General features: G+C 40.4%; 2 protein-coding genes across 3 annotated transcripts in view; both read left to right on the top strand.

Annotated features, from left to right (window-relative positions):
* The window catches only part of LOC119548545, a 33,324-nt gene extending 28,885 nt beyond the window's left edge, over positions 1-4,439 (top strand). For both annotated transcript variants that reach the window (XM_037855844.1, XM_037855852.1), the window contains exon 10: positions 94-4,439. In XM_037855844.1, the coding sequence (XP_037711772.1) occupies positions 94-2,699 (2,606 nt within the window). In that variant the 3' untranslated portion in view covers positions 2,700-4,439. The remainder of the gene's footprint in view (positions 1-93) is intronic.
* A 1,333-nt stretch (positions 4,440-5,772) lies between these two features.
* On the top strand, positions 5,773-24,358 carry LOC119552050 (protein fem-1 homolog CG6966). Its single transcript, XM_037861798.1, has 5 exons — positions 5,773-6,556; positions 19,922-20,282; positions 20,612-21,212; positions 21,497-22,283; positions 22,344-24,358. The coding sequence occupies exons 1-5, from the start codon at positions 6,497-6,499 to the stop codon at positions 22,527-22,529; spliced, it is 1,995 nt and encodes a 664-aa protein (XP_037717726.1). The 5' UTR covers positions 5,773-6,496; the 3' UTR covers positions 22,530-24,358.
* The last annotated feature ends 9 nt before the right edge of the window (positions 24,359-24,367 follow it).

Below are 24,367 nucleotides of genomic sequence, written 5' to 3' on the forward strand. Positions count from 1 at the left end.
AGACGAAAGTAATTGAGAACAGTATGTTCTTTTTGTTGGATTTTCAAGAGTTTGTATTACAAAATAATTATCATATTCTCTGTTCCGCCCCAGGTAACATACTAAATATTCTGCGAGAACGGGAGCCCAACGACGAGGACAACTCGCCCGGCTTCCTGTCCCAGCACACGGTGCTCCCCGCGGGATGGAGCTACCTGCTGCCCTTCCACACGCGGGCGCACAGCGTCAACTTCCTGATGGCGCCGCCCTACCATCCGCTGGTCCAGAGGGCTCAGCTCCAGCAGCAGACCTCCGTTCAGGCTCAACCAGCCTCGCTGCCCTACGCCATGGATCTGGACCTGCACAGTGTGATGGCCACCGAGCTGCTGGAGGAGGCGGCCAAGGATTCGGGGCTGAGCGACAGCAGCGGCAGCAACTACTGCGAGGGACGCAGTCACTCCGGAAGCCATCAGCTGGAGGCCAAGAACGAGCAGGTGCTGAGGAGGGTTCAGGAGCTGCAGCACCTGGTTCAGACCTCCGAGCAATATCTGAGTGAGCAGGAGCAGGGAGGCGGAGGCGTTGGTGGTGGAGGAGGAGGCGTGGCCATGCTGGAATTTGACTCGGATTGTGATAGTCTCAACAGCAGCAAGGTCTCCTCCACGGAGGAGTCGCAGGGTGGAGTTATTTTGGGACCAGGAATGACCATACCCCCAGGACATCCTCTCAAGCACAGTGATTCCCTAACGCTTCTGGCGGAGACCATTAACCACGAGTTGAGTGGCATAACCCAGGGATTGAACGCCATTCCAGAAACGGCACCCGTTTCTACATCTGCTCCGGCGACTCCAGCTACGCCCAAGCGGAAACCCAGTCTGTGCAGTACCTCCAGTCCGCGTCCGCAGAGGAAACTGAATGGTTTCAGTCAGCTGCTGAGTGATCTGCAGGCCCTGGGCACCGATTTCTCCCAGAGCGAGAGTGACTCGGAGTCGGTGGCGTCGCCTGCCCAATCGCCCACAGCCAGAAGGCCGCAGATGATGCTGCTCCAGGCAGCGGGATCAGGAGCAGCACTAGGAACACCAGTCAAGCAGCAACTGTCCCAGAGGAGCAGCTTCGGCCTGCACAGTCCCGATGGGACGCACTTTGGTGCGGAGACCAAGGACTACAACCTGCGGGAGTATCTGCAGCAGCTGAAGGAGATCAGCAATGCGGCAACGGCGGACACGGATGTGGCTGCCCGCCAGCTGTCCGAGATTTATGGTTTCGAGGTGAGGGAGGACACCTTCATCGAGACCGACACGGACCTTATAGATCTACGTGCCATTCCGCCACCCCAGACGCCCGATGAGCTGGACTCGCTGTCCCTGATGAATGCCGCTCCTCCAAAGGGTTTCGAGGGCAAGGCCGAGGAGCTGGATAGTTTTCTGCAGCAAATAATGGTGGCACCGCCCACCCAGAAGGCCACGCCCGCCAAGGAACTCACACCCGAGGAGATAATGTCGTTTATAATACCACCACCACCGAATCTAGAGCAACAGCAGGTGACGGTTGTGCAACAACCGGCGGAAACGGAGTGCCTCTACAGCAACTCGGTGCAGGCCAAGAAGGAGTTCTTCCAGTCGGTGGCCAATGGCAACAGCGGTGCCCACTCACCGCACGTCATTGAGTATGCCACCGTGGAGCGGAAGAGCAAGTTCAGCTGCTGTCCCACCAGCAAGAGGGAGGAGCAGCCGGAGGAGGAGGAAGTGCAACCACCTCCCAGGACACCCACTTCCGAGCAACTTTCCCCGCCGCCGGCAAGACCACCAAAAAGTGCCGAGCTACTGCAGCGTTATTCGCCCAAAAAGCAGGTGAGGATTGCGGCCAACCCAGTGATGATGCAGCCGCAGGAGAGGAGGGAGCTCTGTCCACCACAACTGCCTCCGCGGGGAAGTCCCACGCTGGACGGGAGCGTGCCTGGAAATTCCACAAACCTGGTGAGTGGTGGTCCCAAGAAACCCCCGCTGCCGCCCATCGCCAGTCGCCCGCGTCCCTCGAACGGGGTGAATCCCACTCCAAACACCTCATCACCTGGATCTGCACAACCACCTGCCCACCACTATTCACCACCCATACCGGCCACCGTCCGTCTGCCCCATCTGAACCAATCGAACGGAACGGGAACTCTACCTCTGCTCCCCAAGAAACCGCAGCAGCTGCATGGCGAGAAGTTATTCCTCAAAAATGGTCACCTGATTGATGGCGAGGCGCTCCTCGGCAAAACGGATGTGGCCATGGCTGGACTCCTAATCAAATTGGACCAGGTGGCCGCCCAGTGTTCGGTGGCCCAGGCGGCCGGGGGAGGCACCTCCATCGACGAGGAGAAGTTCCAGCGTGCCCGCAACGAACTGACCGAACAGACCTTGGCCTTGGTCACAGCCAGCAAATTCCTGGTGGCCTCCATGTCGGACATGACATTGATAACTCTGCCGGAGCACCTAACCTCCTGTCTGACGGCCATTAGGAGGATCACCGAGCTGGCCCAGGATATGACCAGGCACACCTCCGCTCCACTGCAGACCAGGAATATAGTGCTCAAAGTTCATGATGTGGCGAGCAGTTTCAGGGAGCTGGTGGGCGTTGAGATTGGACCTATTGGCGCTGGACAACTGGCCCTGCAGGCCGAGTGCCTGGCCAATGTTCTGGCCACCCTGCTGAGATCCCTGCGCGTCTTCTCCCCATAACCCAGAGAGATCGCAGGAGGCGCAAATGGAGAAGCTATCGAAACAATCGAAGCACCAGCAGATAGAAACGAAAGTGAAACCACATCGCATGCTCGTCTGTCCATGTGTAAATCCCCCTGCACCACCTACGTCTAGATGGATATACATCAAGCCCCAAACATACTTATATATATATCCAAAAATACATCTTTCGAAACTAAATTACAGGTAAGGGGCCGCGTCAGAGAATCAATGGTCTGATGGCTCTTTAGGCTTAGCCACGCTTAATCCTCACATGCGACTAATATCGAAACCGGAATGTGGAAGCTCAAACGAGGGGTTCGGTGTCGGTGTGGTGGTGTTTGTTCAAGGATCTTAGAGATATAGTTTATAGGGCAAAATACATATCGCTGTGAAAATAAACCTTAATCGCAGCGATAGTTTTCATGGGACCTCTATGCTACATATCTTAAAATTCATGTTTTGGGTCTATTTAAACCTACTTCCGTAAAATATAACATATCAATTTGTATCCTTTAAATTAATATTTTAAGGTTCTTCTGATTATGATCCATTCCTGTACTTTTCTTAAGAATTTCTTAAACTAATTCTAAAGGTTTGCAATTTTTTTTAGCACCATTAAATAAGTAATCCCAGATCATCACTCGGTTTAGCTCAATATTATCTTAAGTACCATATCGAAAAATATATATTTTCTATCCCTTGATCAAAAACCACCACAACGCTTCGAACTCTATAAAAAATATTTCTTAAATATAAAAAATCGATAAAATATTCTAAAATAAAAAAAGAAACTCTCTCAACTTAACGCATGCAACTAACTCGAATTTCTATGTAATCTCCTAAAAATCAACTATTTTTAACTATATTTATACATATATCACTCTCGAATCCTTATACCAATCTGAATATCAATCCCCGAAAGCAGAACCCGAACCCGAACCCGAACCAATCCCTCACCCGAAAAAACATGAAACCAATTTAATGAAACACCATGACTTGATTATCTAGACCAATTTATATGAGAATCTAACAGAAATATGTTTATTAAATTATGCTATTAGTATATTTTCTTATGTACATAATTTACACACATACCTACCATAAATATACAAGTACTATATATAAATATTATAATAAAATTGACCAAACAATAATCAAAATTTTAACTTGTGATATAAAAAAATGGGAAAAGTAAAAGCAAAAAAAATAATTATTGAAGATAAAACTTTTACATTTTCTTTGTTTAACAACAAATGTTTTTAACAGGATTATTTAATACGTTCGTTGTTGTTAGAGAACGATCAACTTTTTTGTTATTGTTTATGTGTCATACCTTTTGTTGTAGTTGTTGGTGAAGTACAAGAATGCGCACTAAGTTGTAGCTTTAACTAATTATACATATTATTGAATACAATATGATTAAACGTTAATCAAAGAGGGCAGAAGCTAAAGAGTAATCCGTTTAAAATATAACTAATCGATAATTGTTTTCATTTTGTTTGGAGATTTCTGTTGAAGCAAGCACACACATATGCATAATAAACATAACCATATGATATATACATACAAGAATTATACAAATATGAACTAAAATAATAATACATATTAAGTAAAAACATAATCAAATGTACAATGTAAAACAATGTAACTGTTTATGATTTGAGGAAAACAAATTCGAAATGCATATGAAATTGTATGGGATAAATTCAATAAATAAACCAAAGTAAAATAAAGATATTCACGATCTATCAATATAAAATGCTTCCTTCGAAGGAGCCTGTGATGAAGAGGACTTCCTTAGGGATTCCCTGATAATGGTCTCGAGCTCAATTTTCAATTTCAGTTCAATTTTTTTTTTAAATTTTTGGATCCGCCATGCGTTCTTCTTCTTCCACTGAAATGAGTAATATTTTTTCCGATCAGGTAGCACCAACTTCCTTCCATTGGTATTTATTCAACGATTTCAAAATCAGTTTCAATAAATTAATATATTCTTTTATTTAATGTGTGAAAAGGTTACAAATTTTTAACTTTGTTGATTACTATTTTTTTAGATAACAAATAATTTTGGCTGCTCACAACTTAGTACTTTAAAATATATTACAACCTTAATTTAGCCATGGAAGAATTTTATATTACAATTCTGTGAACCAGATGTCAAGCTTTAAAAGAATCTGCCATCTACCCATTGGACAATTTTACGCATAAACAAGGATTTCTTTCTACACAAAAATATTTTTAAAATTCCTTTTATTGTAGATCTGAGAAGAGAAATAAATTGGATTTGGTTCATTTTTAGCAGAGGCAACTTTTCATTGATCTTATTAAAATTGTTTGCGACATTCGCTTCCCTTTCTTCTACTATTCGTTTTATTGTCCTATCTCGTTCTTCCCTGTCTATTATATTTTTTCAAATTTCTTAAAAAAGGCGCCATCTGTTCTTCCTCTTCCGCTGTTAGATTTCGATGCATCTTAACAGTGCTGTTAGCAAATCGCGGAATCCATTGCACCTCTTGATAACTTTTTGCTACGACATTCAGTTAGCGTGGACAAGCACCAATTATGTTTTCGATTAGCAAAGTTCCAATTCCGTGTGACCGTACTCTATAAAAATACCGCGAAATTAAAGAAAAGGCCGCTAGCAATGGTAAAACACTCGATGCTCGATAGAACATCGATATTACCCAAAATGAAAAATCTAAGTTTCGAGAATCTTCTGGTGTGACCGCACCCTACAATAATACCCCGAAAGTGTGACCGCGCCTGCACTGAACAGAAATACCTACACAAATTCTAAAATGCCAAACGCGAGATGAGAAAAAATTTACAGCCCATTGCCGAGGAAAAGGCATTTAATTTTCCAATAATTAATTTTCCAATTATGGCAATTTTCATTCTCATCATTCGCATCCTTCATCTCCCTTTTTCACTGACACTTATGCTGAGGCTATCTCCCTTTTTTACTGACACTTACGTTGGCTTACGTTTTGCTGACACTTACGTTCGTGACGTGACGATATGACGTTATGTGATATGCCCAAAAAAACTCTCTCATGGCAGATTCAGATTCTCAGATTCAGACGGGCGGGACGGTTCAAACAGCGCGCCTCTTCGTGAGCGATTTCAAAGAGTTTCACATACCCAAATCGAACTGCTTTCCTGGCTGTCGGACGAGTTTTCGAAAAACTCGGGAAGGGATTTGAGTTTGTGCTGAATAGTGTGGAATCGGATCGGAAAAGTGCCCCGCTCAATGCTCTAGTAACCGCCTTAGAGAGCTAGAATTGAAATCTTAACGACCCCGGAATCAAAATCGAATTCGAAGCGCAGCGAAAGAAAGAAATATTCGTCTTCCTGAGGCCCGAAAACCAAAAAACCACACAACAAAAGGCGAATGAAAAGTGCGCAAAAAGATATATGTAATACGACGATTGCCAGGAAGACACGGAAGCAATAAAAAGTACGGCGAAAACGCAATCGTTACATATTATATATTCGCTCGGTTGGAAAGTTCTTCTTTTGTGCAGAAAATCGACGACCACACATCAAAAAATAAATTACTAGAAAAAAAAAAATAACCACAGAGAAATAACAACAACAGCAACAGCATCCTCAAGAATCTCGCTCGCTCTTTTCCTCTCTCAATCTCTTCTCTTTCTCTTGACGAAGGCGGAGAAAGAAGCAAAGCGAAACAACAAAATAAAATAATCTCTTTTCGCCGCCAAACAATAAGGAAAATCATTAATTTTCAGCGAGTGGGCTTCTGCGGCATTTATGCCCACTAATTGACTCACAAAATGGATTACAAATTTATTGTTTTCAACGCGGCGAGGGACAACAATTTGGCGCAATTGAAGGTGAGTTTCCAGTTTCCAGTTTCGGGAATTGGCATTTGGGAATTGGGATTCCACCTGCACTTGGCCGTCCAATTGGAAAGTTGCTAGATTCTTATTGTGATTGTTGTTAGAAGTCTCCATCTCAGCTGCTCAATAAACTGGGCAGCTTATTTAGCCTTGTGACTAATCAATAAAATTCTCTCGCTCACCTCACACACACACTCTCCCGCCACGCACACACGCGCAGGCGAGCTAAGCCGTACACGCGCATGTGTTCCAGCGCTGTTGCTAGGTCCCATGTTCGAATCTGGCCAGAAAAAAGCCAAATTATGAAAAAATTATGTTTGTAGGAGAGTTTTTGAAATTTTTTTGGTTCTGAAGAACATTTTTCCTACCTCCATAAGTTGAATATGAATTGTGAAAGTGTTATCTTGTTAAATATAACTTGTAAAAGTTTCAGTTAAAACAAAATGCATAAATCAAGCTTTCAATATATTGGAAACTTTAATTCCATTAAAAAATATCTATTAGAGTAGAGTAGAGTTATATCCTAGAAAAACCATTTTTATTATATATATGGAAAGGAAAATATGTTTTGAGTTATAACCTAGGAAAACAATTTTTTTCTATATGGAAAGGAAAATATGTTTTGATATTTGGGGTCATTTCAAGAAATATGCAACTTTGAAAATGACATTCAGAAAATTAAAATTCATTGCTTGATATTAAGATGATTGACAAATGTATTTCAAATATTCCCAATAAAATATTTTCACAACTAACCAACGAAACCCAGTGTTTTTGTTATAGTTAGTTAGTCTACGTTATAGCTAATAACTAGCCAAGTGATTGGACTCGGCGCAAGACAATAACAAATACATATGTTTGGCTGGACGTGTTTGTGGGCGTATCGGATCCGAAACTTTTGCTTGCGACTGCAAGACCCGCGGCACTCTTTGCATAACCAAAGTTCTTGGGCCCGGGCCTAAGCTCCGCCTGGCATGGCATGGCATCCACATCCACATCCATGTATATCTGTCTAAAGAGGCAGCTTGACATTGGCACACACCGTGGAATGGAGGCAGAAAATTAAATGGAAACACAAACAGAGGCAGCAGCAGAAACTGGCTGCAATTGGCGCTGTTGCATTGAAGCCTCGCTTGGCATTTGGCCCCCACTTTTGCATTGTTTCAAACTGCTTCTCTCGTGGGTGTTTATTATTTAGTACGACTGTGCGGGGTCAAAGTGGTGTGTGTTTGATTCTAAGTTTAGCACAGCCATGTTTCGCATGCACTTGGGCCAGGCATTTCACAAAATTATACACACATGACATGGAAATGGGCTCAGCCGAGGGAAATGCAAATTCGCTCGAATAGTTCTGTTTAGAAAAACCTTTCCTGCTCGGAACAGTAATTTTATGTCAAAGCAATTAAAAAACTTCTTGTTGACAAGGCAATTTGATTAGTCGAAGGTCGCATAAACCAAATGGAATTATTTGCACTATGTAATGGGATCAGACCATGATACTTACATTAAAAATGAAACAGAACTTCACATTATTGGTTATATTCAATGAATTTCAAAATGTTATTACTGTTTTTAAGACAACAGCTTAAAGAAAATGTCTTATCAACCAATTATTGACATGTTATTGTATTAAATAAAGCCAAAGGGCGGATCCAAAATATACGAAAAAATTATAATCTGTTGTTTTTATAAATAAACTAGGAGATTTCTAGAGCAAATGTAGAGTGTGCCCAATGATAATTATAGAATTAATCTACAAAGCCTTCGCTGGGATTTTCTTTATTTTTCCCCCCACACATTTCCCCATTTTCCCCCACCCTGATTCATTTCCTTTGGCGGTCTTATCTTATCGGCTCAGACACTCGCTGTTTGTTATTATTTGTGTGTTTTTGTGGCTCTCACCCGATGACTGCTCCCAATGCGTAGCAGGTATTTTTAACCATTTTATTTGAGTGTTGTTTTTGCATTTGGGCCACGTTGCTGTTGAACACGTTAATAACGCAAGCGAATTTTAACAGCTGAAATCACGTCGTCAGCGGCGGTTTACTTCCGCGATTGTCACTTGCCGGAGCAGTTCGCCCCGTCTCCTTCTCCCCCTTTCGACCCCTCTCTTTCTTTTATAGAGATTCTGCCCCCAGCAACACCTCCAAACGAACGCACTTTGCTTATTGAAATTATTATTATGCTGATCGGATGGGAACAAAGAGCCATTCCGCTGGCTTTGTTTTCTGCTCCGCGCTTTTCGGCTTCCTTCTACAACAAGCGCTGCTGTTGACAATCATCCTTGAAAGCGTTCAATCACACTGATTGGGAAGGCTCGACCCTCTGCACAGGAAAAAATAAACCCGTAGGACAATACAAATTACCCATCACTCATGGGGTTGAGGGTATTAGTTAAAAAATCTATAAAATATGTGCACAGATATAATGTAAACGAATTAGGATTTGGTTTATTGATGAAACGATAGCCCAAAATACAATTAAAATGAATGCTATGTGTTCTTTTTGAGCTTAGGAAACTACATCCCAAAAGTTCCAATGATTTTCGAACTGTAACACTCATACTTTAGTTTTTTGATCAGTGCATTACGAGCTGGATATAAATCAAATCAGATACTTGAACTTAAAAAAAATCTTCAAACTATGTACAAAGATATAATATAAACGAAGTAGAATTTTCTTTTAATAGTAATTCTATATCAAAAATTACAATTGAAATGAAAGCTATGTATTCTTTTCGAGCTCAGAAAACTGCATCCCAAAAGTTCCAATGATTTTCCAACTGTAACAATTATAAGAACATTTATATAGCACTTCCTTACTTTTTTGATCAGTGCATCACGAGCTGGATATTCCTGTTCGTGCTCAGTTATTGTTGGTCTCGTCAAACTTCCTGACTGCCGGGGCTCGACCCTGGAAATGTGTCATTCAAGGGGTGTGAGTTTTTTGGGCTGCGAGGTGGAGTGTGTGTGCTGTCCCCTGCAAATGGAATAAATAAATAAAATATAAATACAGAATATACACCTATGTACATGTGTGCCCCGAAATAGCTTTTGTGTATGGGCTGCTGCACTCAATGCTCCAAATGCGATTGGGGGAGAGGCTGCGAGGCAAAGGCAACCTGCTTGGCGGTGCGACGTGCAACATGTTCTAGCCTTCGCCCCATAGAACTGGTTTTTCTTGCTCGCCGTTGTTTATGTTTGTTCCAAAAATAAGAAAACCCCCTTCGCCATCGCCATCGCCATCGCCTTTGCCCCAGCGACTCCCCTGCTCACGGCAGAAAAATAAAAAAATAAAAACACCTCACCGAAGAGTTGAACGCCGTACACGAAGTTGAAGTGCCACTTAAAGTTGAGTACACACAACAAAATATTTCTTCGTTCTTCTTGGCTTCTTTTTCTTTTTCATTTTCGTTTCCCTCTTCGAGTTCGTGTTTCCCCACTTTGTATCGTCTTCGCAGCTCTACGTGATATGGGGCCAGATCGAATGATTGATGGGGTTGAGGGTGGTTAGGGGGAACTAGACCAACTCCGAAGATCGCCAGATAACTATGAAACATTTTAGAAACTTTATAGAAACCCGTTAGCAAAGCAGGTAAAGAGTCAAAGAAGTGGGTGAGAACTACATACCAAAAGATTTTGACTGAAATGAAACCAAGTAGACTTATTCTATAACTACCTCTATAAGTATTATAACTAACTGACATTTCTACTATATCATAACTGTCGTTATGAAATGCCAATAAATTAACGTAACCCCATTATTTATATAACTTTTCCAGCCACTTGCCAGTTTGACTTCTCCATAACTTACATGAACATGTCTAAATGCATTTAAGGTAACAGTCCGGTTTGAGTGTATTCAAATGGATTGTTTATAATAGCATGCTTGTAAACTCTAACCCTTAAGCCAGTTTTTTTTATCAAGAACGGATCTGAGGTTCAATGACTAATTCATACTGAAACAGGTTTCAATTAAATTAATTACTGCTCACCTTAGGAAAGCTAGGGTTCAGTGCTCTTGAAATGGATTCTGGCTTTTAAGAACACACATGTGTATAATATTATATCACCCCCTAAAGAGTAAAAATAAATCAAGTTTTGTATCTTAACCAAATGCTTGTGCAATTTAAAAGTAACATGTAAGCAATTACTAATGAATAGTGGATTGCTCTTGTCTATCTACTGTTGAGTGTATTACCCATTCGTTTTATGAAAATTGGTCATTATTGATTAACCTTGTAACGATAAGCAATTAACGGAAACTGAATAATTATTCTTACTTAAGTCTCATTAAATTCGTAGTAGTGTTGCTCTTATGGTGCTTTTAATTACATGCAAAACATAGCCCGAAAAGTCCAATCGAATTCAAGAAAACGTTTCTCAAAGAAACACTCCAATCAGGCAGCGTTTTTCGAGCGTTTTCAAAACATTTGCCAAGGCACAACTTTTGAGATAATTCGATGTACACTTTGTTGTTGGTTTTCCCTATTCGCTCTTCGTTTGGTTTTTGGCTTTATGCAAAAACCGAAAAAGTGAATTTTTAGTTGGTCAACAGCTGTTTCTCTTTATTTTTTTTTTTGGGGTTGAGGTTGATTCTTGTGCTTTGCAATTTGCTCGTTTGTTGGGGTAACCTCAAACTGCGAAAATGTCTGTTTTTTGTTGTCTTTTTTCAATATTGTTTGAGCTGAGTGGAGTTGAAGCTCGGGGGACCTGCTTCTTTTATATTTTTATTTTTCTACTTGCTTGCCATTTAACTGCTTCTTGATTATTAGCTCTCAATGGTGTGTGTAAGGTCAGAGCCAATCTGGCTGGTTTGCTTTGACTCCGATTCTCTGTGGATGTGATGGTGATGGCGATGGCGATGGTGGATGTGGTCTTTGTCATCCGCTGGCTTTGTGGCCATTGGTCTCTGTAAGTTCGAGAATGTTTACCGACATCATCGAGTACATAAGCAGGTGCACTAGAAAAAATATTATAGTGGTTCCAGTTTTTTTTTAAATTAATTAACATTTTCTGGGTAATGTTTAAAAAGTATTTATACTGCAATCTTAAATTCTCATTGACAGTTTTGTTCTAAAGCTGGTACCAAAACATTATTTTCTATTTCAATACATTTTGTTTGTTTCGAAAATGTTGATATATTTTTTCTAAAAAACATTTAAATCTACTATTATGCTTATAGATTATATTTTCTGTTTAATATTTAAATATATTGCATATTACAGTCTTAAGTTCATATTAGGAATTATGTTTTAAAGTTGGTACCAAAAGATTTTTGCTATTTTAATACACTTCGATTCGAAAATATAGAATATTTGTTCAATGAAATATTGAAATATATTACTATACTTATAAAGAACATTTACTGAGTAATATTTAAATATACATACGTATACTACAATCTTAAGTTCTTATTAACAATTTGGTTCTAGAGTTGGTATCAAAACATTTTTTTTATTTGAACATACTTAATGAATTTACAATGTTGTTTTTATTATATGTATCTATACAAACGATCCAATTTATTCAACAGCTGCGTATTTTTTTTGTAATACACATATGTATTTACCAGCTGAGCAACAGCAACAAATGAACGAGGAAGGGCAATCAACAGCAACAAAGATAGCCATACAATTGAATCCGAAGATCGGAAAACATACGAGTATGGATACAATTTTGAACCCAATGCGTGTTCTGTTTGTCTGTAAATAATGATAGCGTTCTTTGACTTTATCGTCGTGCGTTCTTTTCTCCAACGGGGAAGCCTGAATATATTCCTGTCTTTACTCTGGAATTTAATTCAAGTTCCTTTGTTTTGGTCTCTGCACCGAAAGAAATCCATTTAGAATTCCTCCGCCGATTGTTTGGCAATCGAGAAACTTCGGTGCGGCCCGTCTTACCATATTTGAAGCCTAAGAATGGTTTTGCAACTTTTGGCGAGCTTTTGGCCATTATGCAATCGCTATATAGAGTGAAACGTGGCATTAGGAAGTGCTAAAACAAGTTGCCAAATAACCGAGTAGAACTTCGTAATTAAGCTAAACATTTGGCCGGCTACAAACGATTTTTTGTATATTTTTAAATTGGAACGTGGTTGCATCATAGCGTTTCGCCTTATAAAGCTTTAAATAAGCAAATAATATTTTAAAGCTAATGTATTCATAACAAAAGCTTAACAATTGATTGGGTAAATAGTCTAGAAAATGAGAAAAGTCAGAAAAAGTCCGTTTAGAAATCAATAATGTGGGCTGCCAGACACTTTCAGTGTCGTTAAATTCACTGACCTCTTTGGGCCAAACGAAATATTTGCCAGCGTAAAACAACGAAACAGAGAATAAATGCAAATAATCATTCAAAAAGCAATTATATTTCCTTGAAGGTGACATCCGGATTTGAAGTTTAACAACCCCCGTAATTAACCATGACTGTGAATTGAGCAGCCTAGAAACCCAGCCAATTATTATTTCGCTCAGTGCAGTTTAATCGCCCGTCTTAACTATTTACGATGCCAAATAAAATCTACAAGGAGAACGAAAGACAAAGGGGAAGTGTACAAAAACAGGCCAATGATTTCTTCAATTTATTTATACAAAAATTATTTATTTTATATTAGACTTACACGCGAATAGGATTCGGGTTTCTTCATTATGAAATCTTATTTTTAAACAACAACAAGAAGACGACTAATTTATAAGTCATATTTCAGATTTATTGTTTAACTTTGTACAAAGTACATCCATAAATTTATGGGCTTTTGTTGATTTTTTCAGTTACCACACTTGTTATCCCGTTTTTATCGTGTTTATATGTTTTGTGATGACCATTAAAACCCAATATATCCGTAAATCAGTAGGGTATCGACATTTCGACCCCACTAAACCCATTTCCTTTGTATTTATTTTTTATTTGCTACTTTGTTTTGTTCTACGATCCAAGCAGTCAAGTTCATCGCACGATTAACTAAATCAACAAACTGGAGGAGTCCGACTCCCGTGTGGGCTTCTATAAAAAATTTGCGAAATATAATCATAAATCTGTAGGAGCAAAAACCAGCCACAAAGATGAGGAAGAGTTTATTCAGTGCTTATAAGTAGTGCCACTTATCTCTCGAATTCAATACCATCTGCTATCAATGTTTATGTTTGCCAAGCGAAATAAGAGCTCCCTTAAGATTCCTATCTCTTTAAAATAAAATACAAAGTACTCCCGATATACGAGCGTGTGTCTACTGATAAAGACTAAGTTGTATGCCAACTCGAAGGGCCCTTTTAAACTTTTCCACGCTTCATTTAATGTTTTAGTATTTTTCCATTTATCCAAACACCCTGAGACATTCAAAAGACCTTGACCCTGACACTGCCCAATGCTCTAATGTGAACCCTTTCATTGAACCAGTTTTGTATGCCTCACCTCAGAGATGCTCCGTTAAAATCACCGTTGACCTCAAAATCTCACGACGATGCTGCGGCTGCGCAGTCCGATATCGACATTTCCAGTTCGCTGCACTCGAAGAAAAAATGTGTTACTTGAAATAATTATAGTTATAAATAGGTTTTGATAAGTAAGATCGTGTTTCTAAAAAAATTATGGGTAAAATTGATCAATATACCATAGTTAAGAAACTGTAAAAAAGATTAATGTGGCTAGGTGTATTTTATTGATGCTTTGTTTACTATTTAATAGTAAAACAAGAAAGAACGCTATAGTCGAGTGCCTCGACTATCAGATACCCGTTACTCAGCTAAAGGGACCAAAGGGAAATGGAAATAGGCAAGCAGCAAAGCAAGACTGAAATGCGCCACCTACCGGCGGTAGACAGATTTAAGCGTTATGGGCGTTAGGGTGGGCGTGGCAAATTTTTTTTTTGGTCAATCGATAGGTTTTGACGAGACCGATACAGTTCAGTTAAAATTTTGTATCTAGCATGAAAATTGTGGGCGCCACAGGCTTGGGCGGTTTGTGGGCGTTAGAGTGGGCGTGGCATATTCGAGTATCAAAATTGCGCTGCGTACAAAGCTACGGAATCTAAATCTGAAATCCTGATTCTATATCTTTGATAGTTTCCGAGATATCCACGTTCATATTTACGATTATTTGAAGTTTGGGGGCGGTTTGTGGGCGATAAAGTGGGCGTGGCAAACTTTTTTTTGAATCAATCGATAGGTATTGATGAGAACAATACATTTCAGTTAAAATTTTTATTCTAGCATGAAAACTGTAGGAGCCACAGTTTTGGGCGGTTTGTGGGCGTAAAAGTGGGCGTGGCACTCTACTGAAACAAACTTGCGCTGCGTAAGAAGCTCAGGAATCTGCACGCCAAATCTCAATAGCCTAGCTCTCATAGTTTCCAAGATCTCAGCGTTCATCCGGACAGACAGACGGACAGACGGACAGACGGACAGACGGACAGACGGACATGGCTAGATCGACTCGGCTAGTGATCCTGATCAAGAATATATATACTTTATGGGGTCTGAAACGCTTCCTTCTGCCTGTTACATACTTTCCGACGAATCTAGTATACCCTTTTACTCTACGAGTAACGGGTATAATTACAAAAAAATTGAAAGTTGTGCGTAATTTGTAGTTGGGATAGTAACTATTTCGTTGGATATTCTGACAATTCAAAGGGTTGGCAGCATATAACTATTATATTGGTGAATTTTACCTCAAAGTTTTTTTGTGTGTAACTCATAACTATTGAAAAGAAAAAAAAAACTTTAAAAAAAGATAGAAAAGTATGAATAAAGATTTACTTAAAACATCTATTTATGCAGTGCTTTTGTTCTTCCTGCTTTGTTTCAATGCTTTTCGCCGGGCTTCTGTTTGTGCAGCTCTATCGACTACTGGTCATTTTGGCTCATTTGGGATTTATGGCTCAAAAGTCTGGCTTTTGTCACCCTTGAGCCGGTCGCGCAGTCGCGGCTAAGCTAACAAATAAACCAAATACTTGGGCTCTGACGTTGACTGACTGATTTAAATGCCGGGCACCGAGACCCCAAAAAACCGATCGAATGCCGATTCTCGAGGCAGTGATCAGTTGAATGGTCGGTCGGTTGATCGGTCGAACGGCATCCCAAATTGAATTATATTGGAGTGTGATGACCAAGTCTGAAGTCGGCTGAACTTGAGGTTCGAGTTGTCTACTTGCATATCATCGACATTGAACTCGTTCAATGTCAAAATTATAATAAATTATGCGTGTGCGGTTCAGAGGAGGGGTTTCTGGTGGCATAAACGGAGGGGGGGGGGGGGGGGATATGGAAATATGGCCAACGGTCAAAGCAGAAAATTGATCGCAAAGCGAAACGACCAACTAACAATTCACACAGCCCAACACAAAAAGACAAAAAAACAGTGGCTTGGCAACAACAATGGAAAGTTGTTTATTGTTTATTACACGGAAACGGACAATTTTTTGTTTGTTCGTGTTGCTGCCTTAATTTAATAGCAGTGTTTAGGCCGTTTTCGCTTGACATTTGTGCATAGCGGTAAACGGGCCCCCAAGGTGTTTCCACTCACTCTCCTTTTGAAAATCCGAGAACAAATATGTGAAGTGCTCAAAAACAACAGATTACCTTGGGAAATTGTTGTTTTACATTTCCCCAATTTGCGAAACATGCCAGGAACAGACAAACAAATTAAAATGAAATTTATTTCCACTTTTTGTGGAAGTGAAATTCTCACATTTCTTTTTTTTCCGGCACAAGGTAAATTATAGGAATTTAAAAAACATAAATTAACTTGGCCCGTTGCATTCGGACTTTAAGTATATTTGTTTTGCCATTCATTCATCTTCTCTGCAGGGGAACTTTTCGGTTTTTGGGATTTTTCTCTGAGTCTCGAAATTATTTGGAAAAATAAACAAGAATTTCTGGGAAGTATGCGTTTTTGTGGAAACACATACCTGTTGAAGTAGAATGGCAAATGCAAATTTTTGTAATGGCAAACTATTGTTGGCAAACATTATACAATCTTGTTAAAATATGAATTACATGCATGTGTCAAAATCTACAATTTACTTCTGGGTTAGGGCTAAAATAAATATTGGATTAGTGCTTGAGTGCATATTGGATACTGTCGGATTAAATCTTCTGTAAATAAAGGCTGAGGATTTAATGGGTTTTTATTGCAAAGTAAACTAAGTTAGCCAATAAATATTCATTTAGTGCCTTTTGATTCTTGCAAATTGTGAACCTACGAGTGTTTAAAATGTTTACATGTTTACTTTAGCTATTCAAAAAGCCGAATGTTGCTTCGCACTGTTACTAGATATTCTATCGTTTTAACCTTTGTCTACTTAGCATAATTAGCTGAACTAAAACATTTAGCAAGTGAAGAGTTTCCCAGAATTTGGATCGATTTCTTGATTGAACTTCCGTTTTTTCGAGGCAATTCGGACGGGGTCATAAGTATTGTAAGCATATTGTCGAACGACCCGAGCACAATTGATTGGTTTTTCCTATTGCTGTTACCCCCGAACCTCTGCCACGCCCCCACCCATGCCGATCCGCCCACATTTCACGTGCCGTTGGCTTTTGGGGCCACACAGACTGCCCTTTACCATTGTCAGATTGACTTTTCATTTCGTTTGAAGCTTTTTCGGCTTCGGACCTGGGTAAGAAGGTTAAATAATGGCTAAAGGGAAGATGTGGAGAGGGAAAGAGAGAAAAAAGGAAATGAAAAATCAGTGATACAATGGTATAAGTAATTTATATGACACTGGGCTAAAATAAAGCCATTTTCAAGGTACCTTTAAGTGAACTACAGGAGTAATCACAATAATTAAGGCGTCTTAAAGTGTGTATAGATCAGTAAAAAATGATATAAATCAAATATTTATAGGTTTACTTAGTTTAGTTTAGGCATTTGAAGAGCTGGTTCTGACAACCTTTTACTGAAATGTCAAAATATAGATACAAATCCTAATGATTTAGGGTGTGATTCTATTTTAAATGTTTAAGTATTCGAATGTTAATTGCTATAATTAATATGTCATGTTTAATGTTAAGTACTTAAACGATTCCAAGTTATCTGATGAAGAGTATGCTTAAAAAATATACTTCCTATAGATTGTATTTTTTTTATTTCAAAGAACATCGTGAGGGTAATACTTCAAGTCAAGTATGTAGATCCATCTGGAGATTATTTTTTCGTGTTCTTCCGATATTAGCTCACTGTGAGTTCTCGTATCACCCAGACATTAAGCTGATTCATGGCTGTCAAAGTCGTAATCATAATTGATCGGAAGGCGGAAAAGAACAGACCAGCTGATGTGATGATCAATTTCCCCCGGGTGCGAAAGCGAAAAGTTCAGTAGCCAATAAAATGGAATCGCCGATGACGCGACACTGTAACATAAATATAAATATATATTCAGCTTTTGCTTTCGCACCGCATTAAATGCAAAATTAATGCGTAATTTTCATTGTTCAATTTGTTTGTGCGCTTGCACTTGTTGTGCCGAAAAGACTTCCCAATAATCTGAATTTTCAAAATACGTTTTCCGCTTAATAGTCTTGCCAAAAATGTTTCTTATTTTGCATTTTCACTGCTTTCTGTTGATTTTGTTTTAATGTTATTTTTTCCTTGTCACGCGCCCGAGGCGATGATTGTCGGGGAGATGAGGGGTATTAAAGGGGTCAAAACAAAGAATTCGGCTGTCTAGTGACGATGGCACTAATATCGAGAGAAGGCGAATTGGCCAAGAGGGGGTTCTCTTCGCAGAAAGTAGGAAACGATTTCCTCTGGCCAACATTTTCGGGAAAAATATAGAGAAAAATAAAAGTTTGTGGGGGATCTTAGTAATATGCATTTAAATATAGTCTTACAAATATATAATTTTGTTAATAATAAAGCTAGTAATTCCTACATTAAAAACAATTAAAGTTGGAATAGAAAATATAACTTAAGTAAATATATTTAAATTTTCCTTAAAAATTGGTTGTTGTTTCCTATTTTATAATATGATACTTTATATAATATTCTTTTGCTTTCAAATACTTGAGGACGTCGAATATTCTAGGTTGGACTGTATCAAAAAAGCCGTGCGGCATTCACAAGGTCTTTTCTCCCCCATTCCCCCTCTTTTTTGGCTGGCATCTTTTATCTTGGCTTCTCCTCTTTGTTCCTATCTCTTTTCTGGTTCTAAGTAGACAGGGGCGGTGGTTGGGGAGTGTTTGGGGGGTGATTTTTAGGTGACACAGACATATGGACGAATGCTCAAATTAAGTTTTATAGGTGGAAAGTGCTTTTGTCTCGTCGAATTGATATGGTATAGTCAAGGTTTTTGTCTAAATACATTTTATTTCCTTAATATTAACTTGTTTTTAGAAAGAAAAGTATAACACTGAAATAAATAAGATTATTATAGCCTTTTAATTATAATGGAATACTTAAAAAAAATCGTTTTACTGTGTAGAAATACAGAAATGATTTGAATATGCTTAGATGAATTAAATGGAAATGCGTTGTTGATTCCTCTGCAGCTTGATTCTATTCGTCATAGCCAATCTGGCGACCAGCCCCAACCCACCGCCCCCTTCTTACCCCTCTTCCGCCCACCGCCACCCCTGCACGCGCTGGCAAACAACATAATTAGCATACTATGAAGCGAAAATGAAACACGTTTGACATAAATGAATTTCAATTTCGAATTGGCATGGGAGGCAAGGCGGCTGTCATACAATAAAAATCATCGGCGTGTGCTGGGCAACTGAAAAGAGAGACTTGATATGTGTTTATTCCCCAGCTGATTTCTGTCTATATCTCTCGGATTCCTCTCTCACTCGTAACCGCCCCACCCCACCCATTTGTTATCTCCTGAGCTCAGGCCACCTGAGCTTTTTTTTACGCTCGGCCAACAATTCGCTTTGTTCGTCATCATTTTGTTTGAAAGCAGAAATAAATGATTATCGTATTTATTTAATGATTAAATATAAATTGTTTCCAATTGGAATTTTTGTGTGATTTAGATTGATATCAGGAAAAGCAATGTATTTAAACGACTAGCCAGGGAGTGATATGGGGGAATTTGATAAGGTCCACATTGTTCTATGCATTATAAAATATTTTCACATTGCATAAAATCCATTTAATAAAAATAATATTCTGAGTGAAGAACGTAAATTCCGAATTGATTCCAAATTGGGAAACATTTTTCAGTTGAAATGAATCACTTCGGCCATTTGGACTATAACTTTAAATCATTTCCAATTCATAATGAACTTTAGACTGTGTTTTTCCCTGCGCAAATGAATGGATTTCCTGATAACGAACTCGTCATAAATTTCATCATTCAATTTATGCCCCAATTGAGTGCAAAGCTAACCCAGATATTCTCTTTCGTTTTTTTCAGGCCACCCTATACAACAAAAGTTCCGGCGAAGTGGGCAGCCTGATCTCGGCGAAAGTGAACGGAGCCACCCCGCTGGTCATCTCCTGCCGCAACGGACACTACGACATTGTAGAATACCTATTGACAAAGTGTCGGGCAAATGTGGAGCAGGTGGGATCGGTCAGTTTCGACGGGGAGCCCATCGAGGATGCCCCACCGCTGTGGTGCGCAGCGGCCGCCGGCCACCTGGGCATCGTCAAGATGCTGGTCCGCCGGGGGGCGAATGTGAACAGCACCACCAGGACAAATTCGACTCCGCTGAGAGCCGCCTGCTTCGACGGACACTACGAGATCGTCAAATATCTCGTGCATCACGGAGCGGGTAAGTAATTGGATATTATAGTAAATATGATTTTTTGAAGTGAAGTATGATCATGACTTCAAGAATTCTTATATACAAAGGCAAGGTTCTAAATGTTCCATTTATTACTTTTTGTAAAAAACAGTACAACCTACTCGGAATTACAATTAAAAATGTATATTTCTATAATATTAATGGATTAAATAGCCAATGTGTTAATATTTTCAAGTTATTAAGATTATATTTGCATTTAATTATGATCAATAAATAATAACTGGAACTGGTTTAAAAGTTGCCCTATTTTTAGTCCCTCTTAAGACAAGTGCTAATTGTTTTCTCTTATACCACAGACTTTGAGGTGGCGAACCGACATGGCCACACCTGCCTGATGATCGCCTGCTACAAGGGCCACTTCCGCATCGCCCAGTATCTGCTCTCCCTGAACGCGGACGTCAACCGCTGCAGTGTGAAGGGCAACACGGCGCTCCACGACTGCGCCGAGTCGGGATCCCTGCAGATCCTCCAGCTGCTGCTCAAACACGGCGCCACCATGGACGTGGACTTCTACGGGATGACGCCGCTGCTGGCGGCCAGTGTCACCGGTCATATGCCCATCGTAGAGCACCTTATCACATTGCCCTGCGTGAGCAGGGAGTCCAGGATTCATGCTCTGGAACTGCTGGGAGCCACATATGTGGACCGGAAGAGGGACATGGCAGCGGCACTTACTCTGTGGCGTCGAGCGCTGGAGGAACGGGCGCTGGAGCCTCCGCTGGAGAAGAAGGTTCAGGAACCAGTGCCGGCCTACGAGATGGTCCGTGAGGTGACCAGCGTGGAGGAGCTGGAGGAGATGGTGTTGGATCCCGACGAGATGCGAATGCAGGCTCTGGTCATAAGGCAGCGCATTCTGGGACCCACGCATCCGGACACCAGCTACTACATCCGATTTAGGTGGGTGAACTACTTTGTGTTTTAAAACTGGAGGAGCTGTAAAGTGACTTATAATATGTATAATCTGATGTTTGTTCTTGAGTATTAAAAGTAGCCGTTAAAATTTTAATATGCGTTAGTCCAGTATTATACAATTTATGACAATATATTTTTAAAAGTGACTTAACCCATTAATCACTATTTGGAATGGTCCACAAATTTTTAACTTTTATGAGTCATAAGAATTGTTTTGTAAATTTCTAAAATTTGAACTTATTATTAACCAATTTCTATTCTCTTCGCAGGGGTGCCCACTATGCGGACGCAGGTCGCTTTGACCGCTGCATCGAACTCTGGTCCTATGCCCTGACCATGCAGCAGAAGATCCTACAGCCCCTTAGCCCAATGACGCAATCCTCGCTGCTGTCCTTTGCTGAGCTCTTCAGCTTCATGCTGGTGGAGGCGGGCCGTTTGTTGCCCAGAGGTCGAGTGGTTCCGCCGATCGAGGCGGACGGCATGCTGACCATCTTCTATAAGGCTGTTAAGGAGGTGGAGAGAGGTCAGGCCTTCACGTTGGAGCAGCAGAAGGACCACCACCAACCGCAGAAGCAGCTGCCGGCAGCTGACAAATCGCCATCCTGCTCGGCTTCCTCATCCTCATCTTCCTCCTCCTCAACGACGCTGCTTTCGGCGCATCAGCACGATTGCAACCACGATCCCAATGCCCTGAGTCGCACCATGATAAGTGCCATTCACATAGGCTGTCTGCTGAGCTCCCTGCTGGACACTGACGCCCTCAATCCGGAGATGCGTCGCCAGGTGATGGGTGCCCTGTACCGCCTGAATCGCTTGAAGGTGCGCGTCCGGTTCGACCGGACAGCCCTGCACTACGCCTGCTATCGGGAGGGCACGCTGGCCGGTCGCTATCCCTCCTGCCAGTTCCCCTCGGTGACGCTGGCGAAAGCCCTGCTGGAGGTGGGAGCGGATCCGAATGCCATCGACGAGGCGGGCAACACACCTCTCCACCTGGCCACCATGCAGCCCTATGTGGAGCCACTGTCGCACATCCTGCTAGAGGGCGGAGCGCATTTGGTGAGTATGGTATCGAAGGCAGTCCTGAAAGTTGTACTAATATTGTGGTTCTTTCTTCAGGACACCAAAAACTATGCTGGCGAGACGTTTGAGAGCCTGCTGGCCCCCACGCCCATGCATAAGATCATCGACCCGATGAAGTACACAACGCTGGCGTGCTTGGCCGCAAGGACGATCAAGAAGCATGACATCCGCTACGAGGGAACCGTGCCAGCCACCCTGTACGAGTTCATCGAGCTGCACTAGAGACGAGGACTGGACGAGAGTCAAGCACTCAATTCACTCAATCACTCACTCGAGCAATCGATCAACCGCCTGCCCGCCCGCCATCCACAAAAGCATCCATTAAATACTACTACTACTATGACTACCGTCTATTTAATGTATATTTAGAGATGGAGAGAGAGTTCGAAACTATGCTGAATGAAGGAAATGTGAAAGTGAAAATGGACGAGATCGTTACTAACGACTGGAAACTGGAAACTGATTTGTGATGTTAGCAAGCGAAGTGCCTGAATCGACGGATCAGGACGATAACTACAACTGACAACGATAACAAAACAGAAGCCAATAGAAAAGAAATCAGGCAGACAACCGAAGCAACGCAATGAAAAGTTCTAGAAGAGATGATTTGCTGTCTTTGAATTTTGCTTGCGAAATGTGTTGAAACTTTCTTTTTTTATTATGTGTTCTTGCTACTCTATTTTGTATGACTTATGATTAAAATAATATTGTATGTACTTTTACTATAAATATGACCAAAAGCCTGGGCATGATTGAGCAGCTTAATTTTAATTATCTGGCATATAGCCGGTGACTCCTCAACGCTGCTTCAATCAGGTCCAAGCCACGGAAAATCCAAAAACCACAATACCTATAAAAAAACAAAAAAAAAAAACACCGGCCACCACCCACAACTCACGTCTTAGTGATGCGTTTGTTTATAAACGAGAAAACGAAGTTTTGGAAATATACAAACTGTAATTAACAACAATAATCAACTATTGGTTTAAACCTGGAATTAAACATACTAAACCCAAAGCAAAATAGCACTAACCTAAAGAACCCAAATGCAAAACCTTAATATACGATATCTATATGTGTATATATTAGCGTATTCTGATCCCAGGAATGGGGCTTTTGGAATATGTGCATAGTTTGCTTATCGGAGGATTTTTAACTGCAGAAGGAGCATGGAAATGCATGACAAAATACACTGGTGGCTAGAAAAATATATTGTTAAAAATTGGATAATAATGTTTTTGATTTTACTTCAATTCAAGGAAATTGAGATTGACATATTTAGCAAATTCATTATGTTTGTTATACAAATTATCATAGAAATCTAGTTTATAATGCAATTAAAACTCGCCTATTTTAGCTCTAGAACGGCTGAATATTCATATTTCAAGGGGGTACCAACATATTTCTGAGATGGCTGTTAACCTAATGCAGAAAATCAAAGCCACTACATTTTTCTAGCCACCAATGTGTAATGCAATGCAGTTCGATGTGCATACATAAGGCAAATGCAAACCTATGATTATTGTGTCTATGCTAAGCTATGCAAATGCGAAATCGCAACCCTAGCCATATAAGTCTTTCGAATTGATAAAGTCGAACTTGGCTCCATAAAAACTACGATTGTCCATGGAGAGCAGGCTTTAATCTGGAAATGTGTATGGCTAATTACACTGTGCAACAAATTGCTGACAATTTTTTTTAATGAGTAGGATAAAGTTGTGTTTGTTATTTAGAACCTCCCTTTAGAGCAACCATTTCCTTAGAAAATTAAAATAGGTTAACTGAACTGAAAATATATTCGGCATTTTTTATATCCAGCAAAAAATGGATAGCTAATTTCGGAAACACGTAATTTACTTTCTTAATCTGAAAAATCGTTAACTAATTGAAAGCTTTTTGTTGCACAGTGTCTAAGGTTTTTGCTGAAGAATGTGTTTTAGTTTGCGTGTCTTTGAATTGTCTGTATGTATGTATGTAAAACCTTAACTTAAAGAATATTTTCGAGACAGAAATAAAACTGATAACTATTTTAAATAAAGAGTATAAAAGCAGCTTTACTT

Source organism: Drosophila subpulchrella, chromosome 3R (assembly GCF_014743375.2).
Source record: "Drosophila subpulchrella strain 33 F10 #4 breed RU33 chromosome 3R, RU_Dsub_v1.1 Primary Assembly, whole genome shotgun sequence".
NCBI classification, from domain to species: domain Eukaryota; kingdom Metazoa; phylum Arthropoda; class Insecta; order Diptera; family Drosophilidae; genus Drosophila; species Drosophila subpulchrella.

Coding starts and splice junctions, on each gene's coding strand:
- LOC119552050 (XM_037861798.1), top strand. CDS start 6,497: ATGGATTACAAATTTATTGTTTTCAACGCGGCGAGGGACAACAATTTG. Junction 6,557..19,921: donor ACAATTTGGCGCAATTGAAG/GTGAGTTTCCAG, acceptor CGTTTTTTTCAG/GCCACCCTATACAACAAAAG. Junction 21,213..21,496: donor AGCTACTACATCCGATTTAG/GTGGGTGAACTA, acceptor TTCTCTTCGCAG/GGGTGCCCACTATGCGGACG.